The sequence below is a fragment of the Nipponia nippon genome, unplaced genomic scaffold, assembly GCF_047370975.1.
Source record: "Nipponia nippon isolate SJK-2023a ecotype South Korea unplaced genomic scaffold, ASM4737097v1 scaffold_5, whole genome shotgun sequence".
NCBI classification, from domain to species: domain Eukaryota; kingdom Metazoa; phylum Chordata; class Aves; order Pelecaniformes; family Threskiornithidae; genus Nipponia; species Nipponia nippon.
This window is the reverse complement of record NW_028262369.1, coordinates 13655225-13673363: the sequence shown is the minus strand read 5'-3', so window position 1 is coordinate 13673363 and position 18139 is coordinate 13655225. Positions and strand designations below refer to the sequence as shown.

The following is an 18139-nucleotide window of genomic DNA, read 5'->3' as shown; positions in this document are numbered from 1 at the left end:
AGGGAGGGCAAGGCTGATCCCTACAGGGCAGAACCTCTCAACAGGAATTAGGGAGACAGGAGGTCTCTCTTTTTTTTTTTCCCTCCATGATGCCATGTCTGTAGTAACGGCGAGGTTGAGCTGTCTGCCTGCCAGCGCTGCGCCATGGCGTACGCGGAGGACGTGCCTTTCATCCAGCCAGACAGACGGCATGCTACACCTTTGAGCTGCCTAATTTAATGCTGCTGAAAAGTCAGCCCTTTGCCTGCACAGCAATATTCACCCTGTGCTGTGTGATTTAGAGAGCAGGAACTCAGGGTTTTAATACCGGTATATGAGGCATGCTCGTTTTCTTGACTGTGGCAAAGCAATCTGAGGAATAAAGAGAACAGCTAGGAAAAGTGCTGCATTTATGGATAAAATATAGAAGAAAAAATTTCCATTTTACTCTGGCACTATGTGCAAAACAGAAGTGTTTAATATACTGACATGGAGGTAGTGACCAAAGGCAACAGTCAAGTTGGCTTTATCCACGTGGATGAGCTTTGACTGCGCTGGCGACTCGTGTGTTGTTAGAGCTGTCGGCAGGATCAAGGCTGTTACTCTGGCACTGGAAATCAAGGCTTCTGTGGATGGAGCCGAAAGAAAATTCATTAGAAAAGGGCATAATCAGCTTTAGCAGTTGCTGGGAACTGTTGCTTGGAGTAAATGTGGTCAGACGCACTCTGGTAGGGTGTTTCACGCCAAGATGCACTGCATCAGCAGCTGAAGATGATCCCTCGTGTTTGAGTGCCTGGATATGCCCGTACAGCTCTCTCGGTTGTGCTACAGCCGGCCTGTGTGCGTGCCAAGCTGTGCACGCCTGTTTGTGCTTTTCTCGCTCCGTTTGGCAGCCGGGTGGTGGCTTTTCCTGGTCACTTCCGATCTGTTCATGGGACGTTGACAGATCCGTCCTTTTGTCTCTGCTACCCGCATGGACTCAAACAGGTTTTTCTGCAGCATGTAAGAGTACGTAGGGTAAGCAAGCTATTGTATACAGCCTGTTGCAATATTTTTTTTTCCCCCTTTTTTTAAAATGTATCTATTTTCCTTGGATGCATTGAGCTGCCAGTTGGGCTAATTAGGATCTCTCTACTTTAGGGGTTTGCAATACTCCACCCAGGCAAAATGGTGCTTAAGTGCCTATTACAGCTTCCTCCCACGCCATCCCACCACTGCTTTCACTGGAGCAAGTGACCCCTTCGTGCCCTGCTGGATCCCAGACTCCTCAACAAGTCAACCATCACTTTATGTAATTTTAAAGTTCCAGCTTAAATACTTTATTTATAAGGATATATGTTGTTTGCAGCTCTGAAAAATTTATCATCTTTTCCAGATATTGCAGAAACTTTCAGTGTTGAACATAGCCCACAGGTTCACATTAGAAGCTGACAGGTATTTTTTTTTTGTTGATTGTTGTTGTTGTCCTTTTCAAATGACCCTCACTGAAAATACTGTCACGCAGCTCCCTGTTTTTCAGAAATGGACCATTTAGCTGAGAAAGCCGTGTTGTTGCCTTGTGCACTAGTTCACTGGAAAGAAAATATGTTGAAACAGCATGCAATATTAAAGATGTGTTGAATCAAACTCACTTCCACTGGTGTCGGTGGAGGCTTTAGCCTTGTTTTCACAGGGCTCTTCATCAAAACCTAAAACATAAAATATTCTGACAGGTCAAAGTTAAGGTTACTACATGGTAATGAAAACAGCACTTTTATCCTCAATTGCACGGAAAAGATGGGATTGCTGTGCAGCCACAGCTGTTTGTCTCATGGCTGTGACAAGCCTGTATGGATGCTGTCACTTAGCAACCATTGCCAGTTGCGTTTTAACTGCAGCTTTTTGTTGTTGGCACGTAATGAGAGTTGTAATCATGAGATCCGTCCCATCGAGGGCATTTGGTTTTGAGAGCGATGGACTCCAGGGCTCACCTGTGTCCCTGCCCAGCCTATATAAGGGCTAAATCAGAAGAATTTCATGTGTGATGGCTAACACAGCTTAATGAGGGTTTATTTTGGAGGTGGCTTGGCTGGGCCAAGTCATGTTTCAAGATGTACATCCTGGATTCACCATCTGCCAGACTGGGCTGTGCAGCTCCTTCGTACTGGTCACAGCCCAGCCCAGAAGCTGGTTCAAGGCCAAAGCTCTGAGTGTGGCTGAAACGTCACCTCCCTGAGCAGGGGGGTGGTGGTGAGGGACCAGCTGAGCCCAGGCAAGCCTTGATGTCCCTATGCACAGCAGCACAAGCTCTGTGCTCCTTTCCACTGACCCAGCCTGAAAGCTCAGGGAATATGGGGTCAACAGAGACTGGAAGTATGAGGACCAAGAGATAATGACATGGGAGAACTGAAGATCTGAAAGTGTATGTGTCTCTTAAGGGTAATTCCCACCTATCTTGCACTGAAAAGGGGCAGCCCTACCATGGTTCAAGCCTTAATGCTCTACAGGAGCTGTTTAAGGTCATGTTTTTACTTTACACCGGATCTTGTCTAATAGAGCGATGTCCCTCAGAGGAGTGGGTGCACCCTCTGTCCCAGGCAGCATGTTCCTGCCCTTGCACCAAGTTTAACAACTGGGCAACTGCAGAACGGGCTGGGCAGTAACGTGGTTTGGATGGGTTTGGTTTGGAGGCAGCCATGTCCTATGTTTACGGTAAATACAGTCCTTTACCACATTAAGCTGCTGTGCTCTAAGCAGAGACTTGGTATTGATATTACAGATCGAAATACTGTTTTCTTTAGTTTCATTTTGCTTTAACTGAAACAATTGTGTAATTGCACTTGTAGTATTGCAGGGACCCTCGATGCGGACTGCTCATTTCCACTTCCGTCTGCGGATGAGTTATAAGTATATCCATGATGTGTGTTCGCAGAGCCCCGAATGCTTTCATTACAGCTGTACATCACCGGCTTTGTACCACCTGGTTCAGACAGACACACCGCTGCTTTGAAAGAAAGTCCTTCCATTTCTCTGCGTGCTGGCTTGCAAGGTCTGTCCTGTCTGCGGAGGCGTGCATCTGATGCAGGCTGAGGTCCAGCCGTGTTAGGTGGTGCTTTATTTCTCAGCAGAGGACAAAACCCGCTGCTCTAAAGGGAAATGACAGAGACTGCAGAGGTGTTACTACTGATATATTTTTTCATTGTGGAACTTCTGCAGTGAAGCTGGTTGATGAGTTTCCTCTTTATCAGACGGTGGTTTTTAAAGCCTTGATGAATATGTATTGAAAGATAGAGCAAATTTTATTAGAGGCAGACAAAAGAAATTGCAAAGATATGCATGAGTTGATCTGTAATCACAGATCACGTGTATCTAAGCTAAAGCAACAGCCTTAGACATTTATGGCCCATTTTTACGAAGTTGTGCAATTAGTATAATTAGGCAACGAATTTTCTTTGAATTTTAAACGTCCAGTGTATTAAAACAGAAAATTAACAGCCGTTCTTTTAGCAGCTTTTATAAAGCCGTTACTAGTGTAGGGCTGAGCCAAAGATGCTTATTCTCTCCTGCATCTGTTTGAGTCTGAGCAGTTAAAGGATAAAGCCTTTCTTCAGAGCTTTGTTGAAATGTGTTGAAAGCAACTCTAGGAATTTAATACCTGCATACGGGTCAGGCAACAGAACTTACATTGCCCCTGTGCAGATAAAGAGCTGAAATGAGCTTTGTAATCTTGTTCTTTCACAGTACCAGCCATCGGAGACATACATTTTCCTAATCTGTGATGTTCTGTGTTGATATCACTTGTATTGCTACCGCCTGCTATCCACAGCCCACATTAAGGCAAATAGTCCTGAGCCTTCGTGCTTCTTGCATTAAACGAGGCCCAGGTCTGGCCACAGCCATTGCTGAAATCAGCTTGTAGTTTGTGCGTGTGTGTGTGCGCGCGTGTTGGAAAAACTCTCTTAGTGGTGCCTGCCTCCTGCAGGAACTGTACACAGATACAGCGCCGACTGTGTGAAAGCAGCAGTTTCCGCAGAAATCCATCCCAGAAAGGCAGCTTTGAACTTTCTCCTGTGTCCATAATGGAAGGCCAGGCAGCCCACCTCCTTCTCTACGTGGTTGGAGTCCTCATTGTGTGACAGGAGCAAGCTGGATGTGTAGAGTTTATGCAGGGACCACTGTTTGTCACCTTGTGAAGTGGTAAGTAGCAATAGCACTTGTTGAAGTGAACGCTCAGTATGCATGGTATGCATCTGGGGGTACCAAGGCTGCTTCTCAGGACTGTCTTCTTGAGAGTTAAACCCTTCCCCTAGGTGCACCACAGCCACAGCTTCTTGGCAAGACATAGCACATGGTGTCAATTCTTAACCCAGCAGAAAGCTGCGTGGCTGGGGTAAGGATCTTGTGGAGGTGCAAAAAAAAGTTTTGGTAGGTAAGAAGTGGGTTGAAAATGAGTTAGCAGTGTAAGTAAGTGGAGTAGGGCTTGCACGTGAGTTCTTAACAGTGTGCAAAGATAGGCATCCCGATAGAAGGTATGGCTTCCCAGCATGATGGGTGATTCACATTAGTAGTTGGTGGTGTGTGCTTACTAGTTCAGTAGCTACATTTTCATCTCGCAAGACCCACTGCCATCATTTTCTATGGAAAGAAACATGGGATTTTTCTTCTGCTTTCGTCTCCCATAATCTCTCTATTCCCTGGCATTTGTTCTTCATGCTGCTCAGATGTTCGTGACTCTTCATGTTTCTCCCAAGTATGAGGTGCAGGATGCCAGTCCAAGAATATCAGTGTTAATAAGAATCTCTACTGTAACTAGAGCAGCAGAGAAAACAAAGTAAGGCAATGTAGTGAGCTAAGAAGAGAGAGAAGTACAAAATCAGCACTGAGTCACCTAATTGCTGGAGGTGGAGACCTGTTTTTAATGAAAGATGAAAGGAGTCCTTAATTCCCCTTCTGAAGATAAGGAGCTCTCCCAGTTTGTTGTACATTGGGTTTTTAGTGTACAAGCATCCTGTGTATAAACAAGACTTTGGACTGCAATTAGGCAAACAGTACAAACTTAATAATGTCACCATCATCCCAGATGATATAAAAAGAAAGAAAGTTCCATTAAAAATTAATAGGTCTGGGAGTCAAGAGACTTTGGTAATAAGCAGTGGAGTTTCCCTTCTGTAACAAGTCACTTTTTCAATTTGCTGATATTTGAATAATTCCTTGGAGTCTCCTAAACTGTATAACCCTGAAATCACAAGAATTCTAGTGCTGAACGGGGGGAAGATGTTTACCCCACAACTTGCTGTCTCCTTTTCCCGGAGCACATCTGACCTATTGCCGACACAAAATGCTAGTTTTGGAATTATAATCTCTTCACCAGACAGGATTGCTAAAACTCCACAAACAATCCATGCTTCTTTAAAAGCAAATCCCCTCTCTCTCACTAACCCTTTCAATTTCTGAGAAAAACACAGTGGCAGGAGAAGGCCTGATTTTTAATATCTTCTGTCTTTTGCCAGGTGTAGACCCTGCTCAGGTAGAATTGTGTATCAGCAGCAGAGCCGCTTTCTCCTAATAAGAGCAGCTGGTACAACACCCAAAGGCTCTGTCATACATAAAGCTGTGCACAGAGCGACAGGTGAGTGTTCTAACTTCACTGAAAGGCATAGAGTAAACCTTCAACCTCAGCAGCAAGAAATTCAAACTATGTCCCACCCCACTGTACTGCTGCAGGGATAATAGTGAAGGAGGAGATTGTGGAAGTTCTTCCACTGCATTAGATGCTGTAGCCTCCATTAGCCTAAAATGAGCGTTGTGTTCCTGCCTCTACATAGGCTGCAGGAGGATGAAGGATGCCAAGTAACACCTCAGTGCCAAAAAGGAATACAGCGTGGTTTGACCTACTGGTAAAGGTACTCCTTTTTTTTTTTTCCTAGGTTTCAGAAAGCTTCTTAGCATATGGGGCAAGATATTGGAGTAAGTTGCAAACTACAGTCTTCCCTGAGTTTTTAAAAAAACTGGCAATTTTTGCTCAGAAAACAGTGTTGCCAGTTGCACTATAGCTGCTGTTTCCTAATTGTTTATCAAAGCTAAGCATAGATCTATTTTATCATGAAAAAGCTGCAGGTGTCAGTTTGTCTTACTAGTTAGAAGCTATCCTAGTTCTTTAAGAATGGAGAACAGGAGCACTTGAAAAATTCAGCAAAATGGACTTCCTTCTGACTTCAATTAAAAACAAAGTCAGCTTTTCAGTGTCACTACTGAGATCAAACAAGTACATTATCCCTGGAAGAAAGTTTTTTTTTTTTAATGTTAAGGATGATCAGCTTTTGACTCTTTAAATGCCACCTTCTGTTCTAGACCTCAAAATGCAACAGAGAACTCAAGAACTGTGTTTTTAGAATGGAGATACTAATAAGGTCAAAACAAGTGTCCCTTAAAACCAGTCTTCATCAGTTTTAGCTACTCTGGCTCCAAAAGGAGCATGCAACAACTTGTTTTCAGTCACTGTTATATTTTTTAAAAATGTTTCCTTATGTAGGCATGGTCTGGTGCTTTCTTAAAAGACACAGGACTTAAAAAAAGAACAAATGCATTTCTTAATGTGTTTACTTTGAAAAAAATAAATCACAGTTTATTGGAGACTACGCTTTTTAACAAAAAATTCATCAGTATTAAAGCAAATATTTTCTAACCCATTTAACGGCTAATGCAACCATCCCTTTCTCCATTCAGCGTAACACTACTTTTTATCCTGTCTCAAGAAAGACTTCAGGACTCGTAGCAAAAAATTCTCCTCCAGAAGAAAACTGCTTAAGCACTGCTCCCTTGGAGCAAAAGATGTCTTCAGTAACAGTCAGCTTCATTCTCCTCTATGGTCCCCACAGTAGCAAGGATGTCCTGTAAGAGGGACTGAGGGCTTTTCTCCACATGGTCACTACTTTTATTTAGCTCATCATGTAGCTCTTCTAAGTCTACTGTACCCAAAGCTAGCATCATGCTCTCTGGATTTTGAAAATCCACCCCATTACCACCATCTGTGGGGAAGTTCTGGGCCAGAGAACCCTGCCTTAGCGTCCTTTGTAACCAGGCAATGCCGTGTCCTACAGGTGAATCTCCAGTCCCTTGTGAATCCTTCAGGGTACTAATTGGATAGAAATCACCTCTTAAGCCAAGCAGTATATCACAGGCTCTCTGACCTACTGGTTTGTCACAGTCACACAAAGACTGAAACAAAAAGCTGAACAGTTTTGCGCGGCAAAATATCTGCAGCGACTCATTCTGATGAATGGAACTGGTGACTGCAGATGAGACAGGAGCATATGGGCATTTAGGAAGGCCAAGTTGGCAAATTGTCTGACTACAGAAAACTTCAACCAGTTCCAAACCACCAAGTCTGACTTCCCAGTCTAAGTCATGCTCCACAGTTTGGATCACTTTAGAGACAAACTGCTCTGTATCTTCCAGCTGACCTGTGCAGCCTTGTCTCAGCCACTTGGTGAAGATGCTGATCACAGCCCTCCTAGGAAAGCCCTCTGAGTCTGTTGACAAGATTTCTTGAAGCTTTGCTACAGTGCTCTACATGTAAAAAGACAAAGAGAAAGCACAATGAGGGGAGGAACATGCAAAGAAAGAAGAACACAGGAAGTAAAAAATCTAGTCTCTTCATTACTGGTTGTGAAATCTGCCTGCATGAGACTGCAGATAACTTGTGAAGAAAGTTATAAGTAGTACAGCAGTAAACTGATGTGTAGTTCTGCTTGATTCTGCAGTGGGCTACACAAAGTCATCATACCTCTTTATTATACTGATTCCCTATGACAGGTGACTCTGGAGCAAAGTAAGTAATGAAGGCCAAGTGTCCCACAGCAGTCACAGCACTCGCTCGCACGTAGCTTTCTGGATCCTCAAGAAGATTTTCTGTAAGCCTCGGCACCTCTGAAGACAGGAGAGACTGCCTGAACTCATCCTGGTCTGTAAACAAGAGCAATCCAAAGAAGTGAGGCTTTATTCTCTCAGAGCATGAATGTGTTTCCAATGCAAACAGTTCTTTGCGTCATACAAGGATGCCCACTGACGGCAGGGACAGCTGCCAGTGAGCTGAGCCACTGCAGAGACCAGGCAGCTGCTCACAAGAGCACAGATGCTCTGTGTCAGGCTCCCCATTTTCCGGCAGCTCAGTGACTTTCAGTCAAGCCCTGCTAGACACTGGAACTTGGAAAAATCCATTTACAGTTGTTCTAGCAGCGAGAAAAAACTTTCTCTGGGCAAGCAGGGACATGGTTTTAGCCTCATCAAACTTATGCCTTTGCTTAAAGGAGGAAAAAATAGTCCTCCTTTCTTGCTGTCAAGGCATACGGCAAAGAAAAAAGAATGCAAGTGTAGCACTGAGAGGGGCTGCAGGGTAAACTGCTAATGCAGCTGGGTGTGATGGATACTTCCTTTGTGACCTGGGGACAACAGTAGTCAACAACGTCCCCCTCTCTTCCAACATCGCAGAGCTGCTGTAGGAGAATTAACATTGCCTTAGTGCTACCTGCTGCAAAGCCTAAGCTACTGGTAGAGTGGAAAATCAGTAATTAATCCAAAGCATGCAAAGCAGATCTAGGCTTTTAGCCTCCTAAATCCCAGCCCCCAGCCTGCTGAGTGAAACTAAACAGACTCCACTGCAAATTGAAAAAAAGGGAAAGCATTATCTGCCATTAAGCATTGTCACCTGCCTTGACATACATGTCTCAATGTATATGACTGTCTCAACACCCCTCAGTTTAACTCGTCAAAACTGCCATTAAGGAGGGCACAGCAATCTGAGTTCAACAGAAAAGTAGGGTAAGTTTATTAATCTCTTTGTCAGATTTTGATCATGATCTAAGAGTAAAAATCTTGATGCTTCTCTTTTCTTAGCCCTCCAGTTACGGGTCAGAGGACGCTTCACAAGCCTGACTGACTTTCATAACATTAAAAGAAATAGTCCTCCAATCTCAACTGTTAAATCTCTGTACCTACCTCTCAAGCATTCAATCAGGACAGTGAGGAACTCCAGAGAAGAATCTCTTACTTCCCAGCAAGGACTGCACAAATGCTTCTGCAGCACCAGAAATACATCTGTAAAAGCCAAATGACAAGCTTGAACAAACATGAAAGGCAAGAGGCCTTACTGAAGCAATCACTGTACAACCTCTATATCATTTTATCTGGTGCAATCCCTTTTGCTGCTGCTGTGTGCTTCTCCCAGGAGTTCTTTAAATCACTATTTGGGCAGCTAAACCTAAATTCAACATAATTTAGAACAAATGAATCTTAACTGCTTTGAGCAGGAAAGATAGGCAAGAGCAGATTTCATGTATGCCACTAGCTGCTGTTTGTCCCAACATGAGCAGCTTCGTTACCTTTCAAAATCTTCTCAGTTTGTTGCCGCTGATTGTTGGAGCAGGACAGTTCCTGCAAGCGTACCAACCACTTGGATGTAGCTTGAAATGTTTTCTTTAGAACCTGAAGCAATATAAAGCAGATTTACTTTACTACAGGAGGAGGCATTGTTGCCTTTATGCTAGATAAAATTTGGTTTAGCCTCAAACTTACAGACAAATTCTCAGAGTAAACAAGCCCATATGCTTCCTTACTAAGAAGTAAGCCACAAAGAAACAGTGCTTATATAACATTTCCAACACACATCTAGAAAATGCCCGTTCTCAGCTTACTATTACAAAGTTCTAGTACCTCCAGCTTTTGATTTGCAGTTGTCAGAGTCATTTGAACAAAACAAAGCAAGAAAACAAAACCCCTTAATGCAAAGAATTTGATACTTAAGGGCCATGTCAAGTTGAGTACGTTGGTGCTACTCTTGAACGTGATGGCTCCTGTCTTTTCAAGAACACTCAATGTAGTGGTCAGTTACTCACTCATTAGAATTTTAGCTATTTCCTGCAAGCCACCCAGAACCAAGACAAGTCTCCTACATATTCTAATACAAACTGTGCTAAGAAACAACTACTGTCAGACAGTTTCCCAGAACTACATCCCACTGGGGTAAGCTAATAGACTTGGATCTCTCCTTAGTTCCATACTCACAGTAGGGCTGGTGTTCGGACTCTCCAGGTATGCCAGAAGGACATCAAATAGACTTCCCATAAGTGTGTCACAGCCTGAAACGTAGAAAACAAAACTAAAGGACCAATACTGAGAGAAGGAGCAATTTAATTACAATTTGACTGCTGAAATACAGAAAGACACAGGATTGTAAAACTGTTTTGGAGAAGAAAGCAAGTACAGTCCTCAGAGTAAAGGAGAAACATCCAATTTCTCAGAACCACTAAAACCTTTTTAATTACAGCATTACCTGCCCTAGCTTATCAATAGAAAGTAAGGTTAGCCAAGGCAGTAGGAAGAATTGGAAAAAATGAACAAGTTTCAAAAATGGAAGTGGTAGTCTTCATTCAGAGAAGTCAGTGAAGGAGAATGAAAAATTCTGCAACTACAGAATAGTCAAGTATTTCCAAAATTTAAAAAAAAAATTAAAGTGCAAAGATCACCTTTTCGCTCCGAGAGTGCTGCTAGGACATCAAGAGCTGACCTCTGTACTCTGAAGCAATTGATCAAGATTTGGCTTATCGTGCTTCCCAGAGGAGAAGCTGGACTCAGGAAGCCATTACAGAATTGTAATATTGTCATGAGAGAGCGTAGCAAAGATGTATAGGGTAAATCCACTGGCAAATGAATCTAATGGGAGGGGAGAAAGAAAAAAAAGTTTCCAGCAAAAGTCTCAAGTGTGCATACAGAGCAGGAGTTTTTGGTCAGGAGGCAGCAAAAATTGCAATTTCTAGTGTGTTCTTAAGGTACCACAATGCTAATAACTACAAATTATCTTCCTCGCTCCCAAGAACTATTGCACAGACAGAAGGAGATTCTTCTCACTGCTTGGGAAAGCAGTTCAATTTATGTTTTTTCATTGGATCAGTAATTGCAGTAGAAGTACGGTACGGTAACAAAGCTTGTGAAGATGGATTTAAAACTAAATGCAGTCCCTCTTTAGAAGCCTTGGTATTCCTGTTTTCCTATTTAGAGTCTACTATGCTAGATTTCTTTAATGTATGGAAGCCCTTATTGTCAACTCCTCTCCACTTTCTGTTAAGCTCTACTGCAAAAGCTTGCAACCAATCTTAACACTGCCTTTCAAGGACCAATTTGATCCCCAGGCTTTTTTCCTTCTCTGAATCTTACCAGAGACAGCAGCTCCTCCAGATGAGCGAGGGTCTGACACAGGAGACTAGCACAAGATGACCTGGAGGACAGAAGACTTTCAACAGTGATGGGATCACTAACAGACTCATCCAGCAAACCTAGAGGATAAAAGAAGGGAAGAGCTCGGGTCATTAGTGAATACAAAGGGCTGTGATTTTTAAAGTTAATCAAGATATTCTGGTGATGTAGTATGAATATCCCCTCAAATGCAACTGTCAGTAGGATGCTGCACTTCACCACAAACACTGCTACTGTCCTTGACTACTTCTACTCTTCCTCCTCCAGTTTTGTCTGCACCAGACAATTAAAACACTATCAAGCAGACAAGCCTCTAACTTTTCTATCACAACTGTACCTGCATATTCCAGAGGCTGGGAGGCTGCTCTCAAAATACAGTCCATTGGCTGAAGTAGAACAGTCAGTGCCTGAATCCTCACATCTTGTGGGCTTCAAGGAGGAAACAGCAGTTACCAAAACAAGAACACTTCAATTCCTTCCCAAACATCTGCCCCCAAATGCTGAGCACAATAATGTTTTTCATGCAGGCTTTTAAATAAGCCAACAACGACAGAGCAATGAAAGTATTATCACGATTCAAGCCTTCTTCCAAGCTTCCCTCGCTAACTGAATGCACAGGAGAAATGGCTCTGGAATTTAGAAGCAGCCGCATCAAACTATGCAAATAGAGAGTGGGATTCTACGTAAGAAGGGGGTTTAGAGAGAGGCATTTCTTGTTAACAAAATGGTATCCTTATATCTTAAGACACAGGTGTTACTTAGCCTGTAAATCAGTATCCGTATGTGCTGTATTCATCTGATGATTTCTCGATGCTTTTTCGCTACCTAAAGGGGAGTTATGGAGAAGATGCAGGCAGACTTCTTAGAGGTGCACAACAAGACAAGAACCTTAAATTGAAACAGCGTAGATTCCAACTGGACATACGGAAAATACTTTTCACAGTGAAATGAAAGTGGAACAGGTTGCCCAGAGAAGCTGTGGAATCCTCATCCTTGGGGATATTTGAAACTTGAATGGTGAAGGCCCTGAACAACCTGATCTATCTTTGAAGTTAGCCCTGCACTGAGCAAGAGGTTGAATTAGATCGCTTCTACAGGTTCCTTCTAACCTTAGTTATTCTACAGCTGTCAACAGAGTCTCCAGATGCACACTTCTGCTGGACAGCAGTGAAAGCTCTTACACTAGCCAGTGTTTTTGTGAAAGAGGAAACTGAACAGAGACTACTGGATTTGACAGGCAGTCAAACTGTGTCCATCTTAATCAACCTTGGCAGTATAAAGTTAAAGGAGCATGCTATTTCTTCCTGAAATTGGCTGGCTATAGGTAAGATGCAAGGGTATACACACAAACATGATAGTGGCTCCTTTCATTTCTCTCTATTTGAAACTGTATTATTCTCCTATCAGTGTCTGAAGTTTGTTAGCTGCTAGCCCAGTTCTTGCCCGCTGGTCTGACATATTAAGGAATGTAGTGGAAAATGCAGCAAGGAAAAAAGAAAGACACCAGAGATATTAGTACAAAAACATTTGCAGAGTGCAAAAATTTCATTGCAGTAAGTCCTACCATTTGTAGAGCCTCAGAATTCCCACTGCCAAAGGACCCGCTTGTATTGGGGTTAAGTGTTCCAGAGCAGAAGTCACTAATGCCCAAAAACTGCCTTCAGTGTCACAAAACACAGGGGACCTGAGAAGAAATAAGTGTAAGTAATATGTCTTATTAGATGGTAGAAACAGATATATTTCATCACTGGATCCAAGGTCCCAGAAGATCTTTACCATGCCATCTTAAGCAAAAGATTCGCCAGCATGTGCTGTGCTTGAACAGTCTCTTCCATCAAAAAGGATTCTATTTGCTTTGATATGCCTAACCAAAGTACTTCAGTCCACGTAGCATGACAATTGCCAAACAAACTAGTTAACAGTTTTAATGACTGCTCGATGTGAGAGGGAGAGCTGGACTGAAGGGAATCTTCTATGTGCTTTATAATCATTTGGGCACACGCTGGCCAGTCACAGTCCTTTGTACTGAGAGGTTTAGTCGTTTCAGACTCTACAGAGAGGGTGAGCATGTGCACCAGAAGCTGACTGGCAGCTGAAGCCACAAACAGGCTGGGATCCCCTTGCAGAGCGAAGATCACATCTATGCCTCCTGTGTGAAAACAAAACAAGTCACTGGAGGAAAAAACAACAGCCTTCCTATTGTAAGGTGGAGCCTTCTTGCACTCCAACCATGTATTATTCTCATACAAGTACCACACAGCTTTAAATGGTGTTGGTGGCATTTTTTATACTTTATTTTGTAGTGTCTATGGCATTTCAAAGCCAGCCAGAGCTTAAGCAAGAACAAACAAAAAGCAAACAAAACAAGAAAGTAAAATTGTTTTCAGATCCTCAGGTGTTTTAATAACCGAGGAACAGAAGAGGACTTCAGTATAACATTGGTAATATTAGGAGAGTTGACAGCACACTCACTGTGTATTTATGGAAGGAGCAGGTACCATCTCCGGACACAACCAGTAGGAAAAACATGAACAGCAGCAACAGTACTAACTTTTCCATCACATGGACACCAGCGCATGCTGCACACTAGTACCAGTCCAGTCTTTTAGGCCCCTCTGTACATGGGATCTAAAGTTGCTGTTAACAGCAGAATTTACATACCCATGTAACAACAATGGGACTGCAAATACTGCAAGTGTTAAGAGATAAATGAGCCCCTGGTTAGATTTTCTGCACTAAAATCACACTGAAATGTACCTTTTAGTAAGAGTTACAAATAAGAACACAGAAGGCTTTTAAGCTATTTTTATCATGTGTTTCAGAAGATGTGCCTCTTTCCCCTCGAAAAAGGGCACCATCTTCAGTGTTTGGGAAGAAAAAAATTAAATGCATAGCTAATTTAACAAAAACCCCAACATCTTTTAATGACTTCAGTGGTTTTGACAAATGGCTTATTTTTATCTTAAATAAATGAAAACTTCCATCTCTCTCATTTAACATCTGAGCAACTGACTAGAATGGAAGAGACAGAGAGGATTAGGGGAGTTACCAGTCCTAGAAGTACTCACCACCATTGCAGAGGAAGTGGAGGGCAGGCTGGTGATGCATCATGCTGTGCACACCCTCCACCCAGCCACTGCGCACAGATGCATCTTCCCACACTGCACTGTTCAGCGGCCCATCCCTGCCAAAGAGCCTGACCAACAGCTTCTCCTGCTGAGGCCAGAGAACACACAGAATAAACAGTAAGGAAAGGGGCTCAAGGGGAGTGGAGAGGTTGCTCTGTCATCCAAGTCAAGAGTATCAATACTGTAGTGAAACCTTCTCTTGCTAGAGGTATCATCAAAATAGAAAATTTTCAGAATCTCATGCTTAAACTCAACAGCTGTTTCTTTCACAGACTTGTTTTTAAGATGCTAAGGACAACTTATGTATGTATCAGTTCCATTAGACTGCTTTATGCAGTTGTATGCATCTCTTCCCTGAAGGAAGCCTTTTGGGCTTTGAGTTTTGTACTATAAATGCATTCTGTTGTAGAAAGCAGGGCTTTAAAAAACTCCCTCATTTTTGCAGGGAATCAGAGATTTCCTGTCAGCCTGCTGTGGAGGGAAAACTACATCTGTTAGTGCAGTTTAGATCTACAGGATCTGTCCAGGGATACAATATTTTGCAACGACTGCTGTGAGATAATGTTATCCCATATACTGTTTCGAACTGCAGATGAGTAGCACTACATATTGACATTCATAGTAATACTGTGGCAAGACAGAAGAAGACAACAGCTTTACATGAGAAGTGAAAAGGAACAGTATGATTGTGGGTCTTCATTATCATGTCACTGTTTGCTGAGTTGTTCAATGTATGCCAGAAATTTTATAAGCAGGACAGGTACATTTTCAGGTGTCCTCCATATAGAAGGAGGAAACAGACATGTGGCAGCAGGTACCTGGGTAGCCAACTCACCTGCAAGTGTTGGAAGCGGTTTTCGGAAGCGGCAAGTATCCCAGCTAACCGCAGGGTAAAGGAGAGGATGCTCGGACTGGGCTCTGGCAGTGCCAGCACGGCAGTGATGAACTCTGTCAGACAGGGGTTGTCCTGCAGCAGCTTCACGGTAGGATCTAGCGACCGGGTGTTGCCCCAGAAGAGGCCAGAAAACAGAGGGTCACTGCCAGGACTTCTGTCCCCTCTTATAACTCTAAGGTGCTTGCCTGAGCTGAGTGTCACCCCTCACAACTGCTAGAGACCAATTTGGGTTCCCCTGAAGCCCAAGCCCAGGTACAGGCCTCAAGTGCCGAACGGTGTTTGCAGGTGTCAGCGAGGGAACGGCACCTCTGAGGGAGGCTTCCCCCGGGGTCCCGGCCCCCGGGCCTCCCTCCCCCTCGGACAAGCCCCTGCCGGTCACCGGCGGCCGGGGTGGGGGGGTGAGGGGGGGCCTGCAAGCGGCGGGCACTCACCGAACGCCGTCAGGTTCCGGAACCAGTCGAGCAGCTTCTCCAGGCAGGTGTCGTCGGAGCCGGGCTGCCGCGGGTCGGCCAGGGCGGCGAAGACGCGCGGCAGCAGGAGGGCGCACTCGCGGGTCATGGCGACGCGGCGGCGGGCCAGGGCGATGAACCGCGGCTCCCGGGTGGCCATGGTGGGGGACGCCGGCCCCGCCACCGGCCCAGACCCACCTTACCGGCCCCGGCCGCAAAGCGAGTGTCGCAAAGGCGGGGGCGTGGCCCAGGCGGGCGGCGCGGGTGCGGGAGGGTCCGGCGGTTGCTCTAAAGGCAGCGGCCGTGAGGGGCCGCGCTCCGCCCGGCCTTGTCCCTGCGCCCGCTGCTGGCGGGTGGCGGAGCGCAGCCGGCCCTCCCAAGGGCCGCTCCGCACCCCACCCCACCCCAGCGGGGTTTCCTGCCTTTCGGGGCCGCTTGGTGGCACTCGCGCTCCGCAGCAAGGCCGGGGCCCGCCTGGCTGTGCCCCGAGGCGGCGGCGGAGCGGAGGCCCCCGGCTGCTCTGCGCAGGCGTCGCCGCGCCGGGCCCGCCCCAGCGCCGCGCGGCGGGTTGCCATGGCTCCCGCAACCCGGAAGTGCCGCGGAGGGGGAGGCCGGCGCTCAGCCCAGGCCGCCGCGGCCGCCCCCTGCCCCGAGCCGGGCCCCGCCGCCCCCGAAGGCCTCCCCGCCACCCTCCCGCCATGGCCCGCGGGGCCGGCGAGGCGGCCGCGGAGGGGGAGCTGGTAAGGAGCAGGCGGCGGGGAGGAGGAGGCGCCGGGCCCGGCCTCGGCCTCGGCCTGGCAAACGCTCCCGCCTGCCCGCGGGGCCGGGGCAAAGCCTGGAGCCCGCTCAGGCTCGCCAGGCCGGCGAGGTGGTGGCTAGGAGAGGGAGGAGGGCGGCCTCGGTCCGTCTTCAGCCCGCGGGTTCTGGGTTCTGCCTGCGTCTCCTGGGCTGGCCGGTAGCACGGTGGGGGGTGTCAGTGCTCGTTTCCGTCGCCCTCGGCAGCCAGACGGAGGTTTTGAGGCCCTTTGCTGGGAGCCACCATGTTCTGTTGTCTGTCGTAGGCGACTCTTCTTGGGCCTCTTTTGCAAGAGCAAAGGGACTGTGAAGTTTTCCAAGGACTGGGGTGTTTTTGTCATTGCACGTTTATACGCTGGTGAATGTTTTGTTGTTTACCATCTCCTATCAAGGCTGGGTGCCTTCAGCATTCTCCAATTTCTAATGCGATAGCAGCAGTTAGGTAGAGAGATCTCCCAGACTGATAAAAAGGCCCTAAAATTAACAAATATAATCAGTGTGCTGCGAGGAGCATTGCCTCAGGAAATTAAAGACTATATAGTATGGTGTGTGAGGTGTATATCTGCTTGCTCTCAACCAGCACAAAAAGCTGTTTTACTTGCTCTGTTGTTGTCAATCCCAGCTCCTCTTCTGTCAACCAGGATTCTCAAAAATACTTCACCCCGCTCTGCCTCTTACAGAGATAGGCCAGCATCTGTCCAAAGAATGGTGCTGCAGCTGGGAGCACCATGGAGTCAGCAGCAAGTGAAATTGTTCTTTCTGTGAGGGCAGCATACATTCAGATGATTTGAAAGCAAAGTGGAAATTTTCCTTCTGCTGTGGATATGCTCACATTTGAGAAACAGGGAAACTTGTCAGCTCAATCTGAGGAAAAATTAACCGCTTTTTTGATTCCTTGGTTTGGGATTTTTTCCTCAGCCTGATCACTTGTCCGGTAGAGTTTAGTGAACGTTCCTATAGCATAGCAAGGGTAGGAACAAGTGAGTGAGGAAGGGAACAGACGGATGAGTTGCTGCTTAACTCTTACTGGTGGAGAAATTAATGCAGAACTGGCACCTGAAGGTTCAGCTGTTGTGATGCACTGAAATGTATAAGTCTCTATGGGTGGAGTCTGAAGTGACTTGCACTACATCCCACAGAATATTTGAGCAAATTATGCTGGTTTTTGCAACGGTGGTGACACACTTACCGTTTGAATGTATTGTGCTCAAACTTTATTGTGATAGTAACAGGATATAAAGTTTTCTGGACGTGTATTATAACCAATAACTTAGCAGCAAATGTCACAGTTAATGTCTCTGTTTCCCAGGGAGATGATAGCCTGTCTGTGATAACCTGTGAATCAGATACAGAAACGGTGAGTTTTATTAACGGCGCACTGTGGATGAATGCCTTAAAAGGCCTCTCAGGATGTTCTTGCACACACTATCGCTGCATGATGCCTCCTGGTCGATGAGACACCCCTCAGAGAGGAGAGCTAACAATGTTATTGCAACATAGTTTGATTCAAAAGCCTCCCCTAATTCCAGATGTAATTCTGGCTTCTAAATTCTCGGCACTGGGGGCTGCAAATGATGTTTGGTTTCATTTTGCTGTTCTATCAAGTTATGGGCCTAAGTAATCCTTTTACAGAGTGTTAATGGAATTGACTTAAGTCTTTCCTT

At 45.4% G+C, this 18139-nt stretch overlaps 1 protein-coding gene across 5 annotated transcripts; it reads right to left on the bottom strand.

Moving 5' to 3' along the window:
- Positions 1 to 16380, bottom strand: BRAT1 (BRCA1 associated ATM activator 1). Of its 5 annotated transcripts, none has more exons than XM_087730664.1 (13): positions 15663 to 16380; positions 15172 to 15326; positions 14277 to 14424; positions 12773 to 12892; positions 11546 to 11637; positions 11170 to 11288; positions 10482 to 10668; positions 10021 to 10094; positions 9339 to 9441; positions 8956 to 9054; positions 7745 to 7923; positions 7422 to 7527; positions 1 to 4767 (listed from the first exon to the last, which is right to left on the bottom strand). In XM_087730664.1, the coding sequence occupies exons 1-13, from the start codon at positions 16253 to 16255 to the stop codon at positions 4694 to 4696; spliced, it is 2049 nt and encodes a 682-aa protein (XP_087586790.1). In that variant the 5' UTR covers positions 16256 to 16380; the 3' UTR covers positions 1 to 4693. The 5 variants fall into 5 exon arrangements, with proteins under 5 accessions (XP_087586790.1, XP_087586789.1, XP_087586788.1 ...); XM_087730663.1 differs by lacking the exon at positions 1 to 4767 and adding an exon at positions 12985 to 13357 and having other exon boundaries at positions 6541 to 7527; positions 14277 to 14421; positions 15663 to 15951; XM_087730662.1 differs by lacking the exon at positions 1 to 4767 and adding an exon at positions 12985 to 13357 and having other exon boundaries at positions 6541 to 7527; positions 15663 to 15949.
- Positions 16381 to 18139: the final 1759 nt, after the last annotated feature.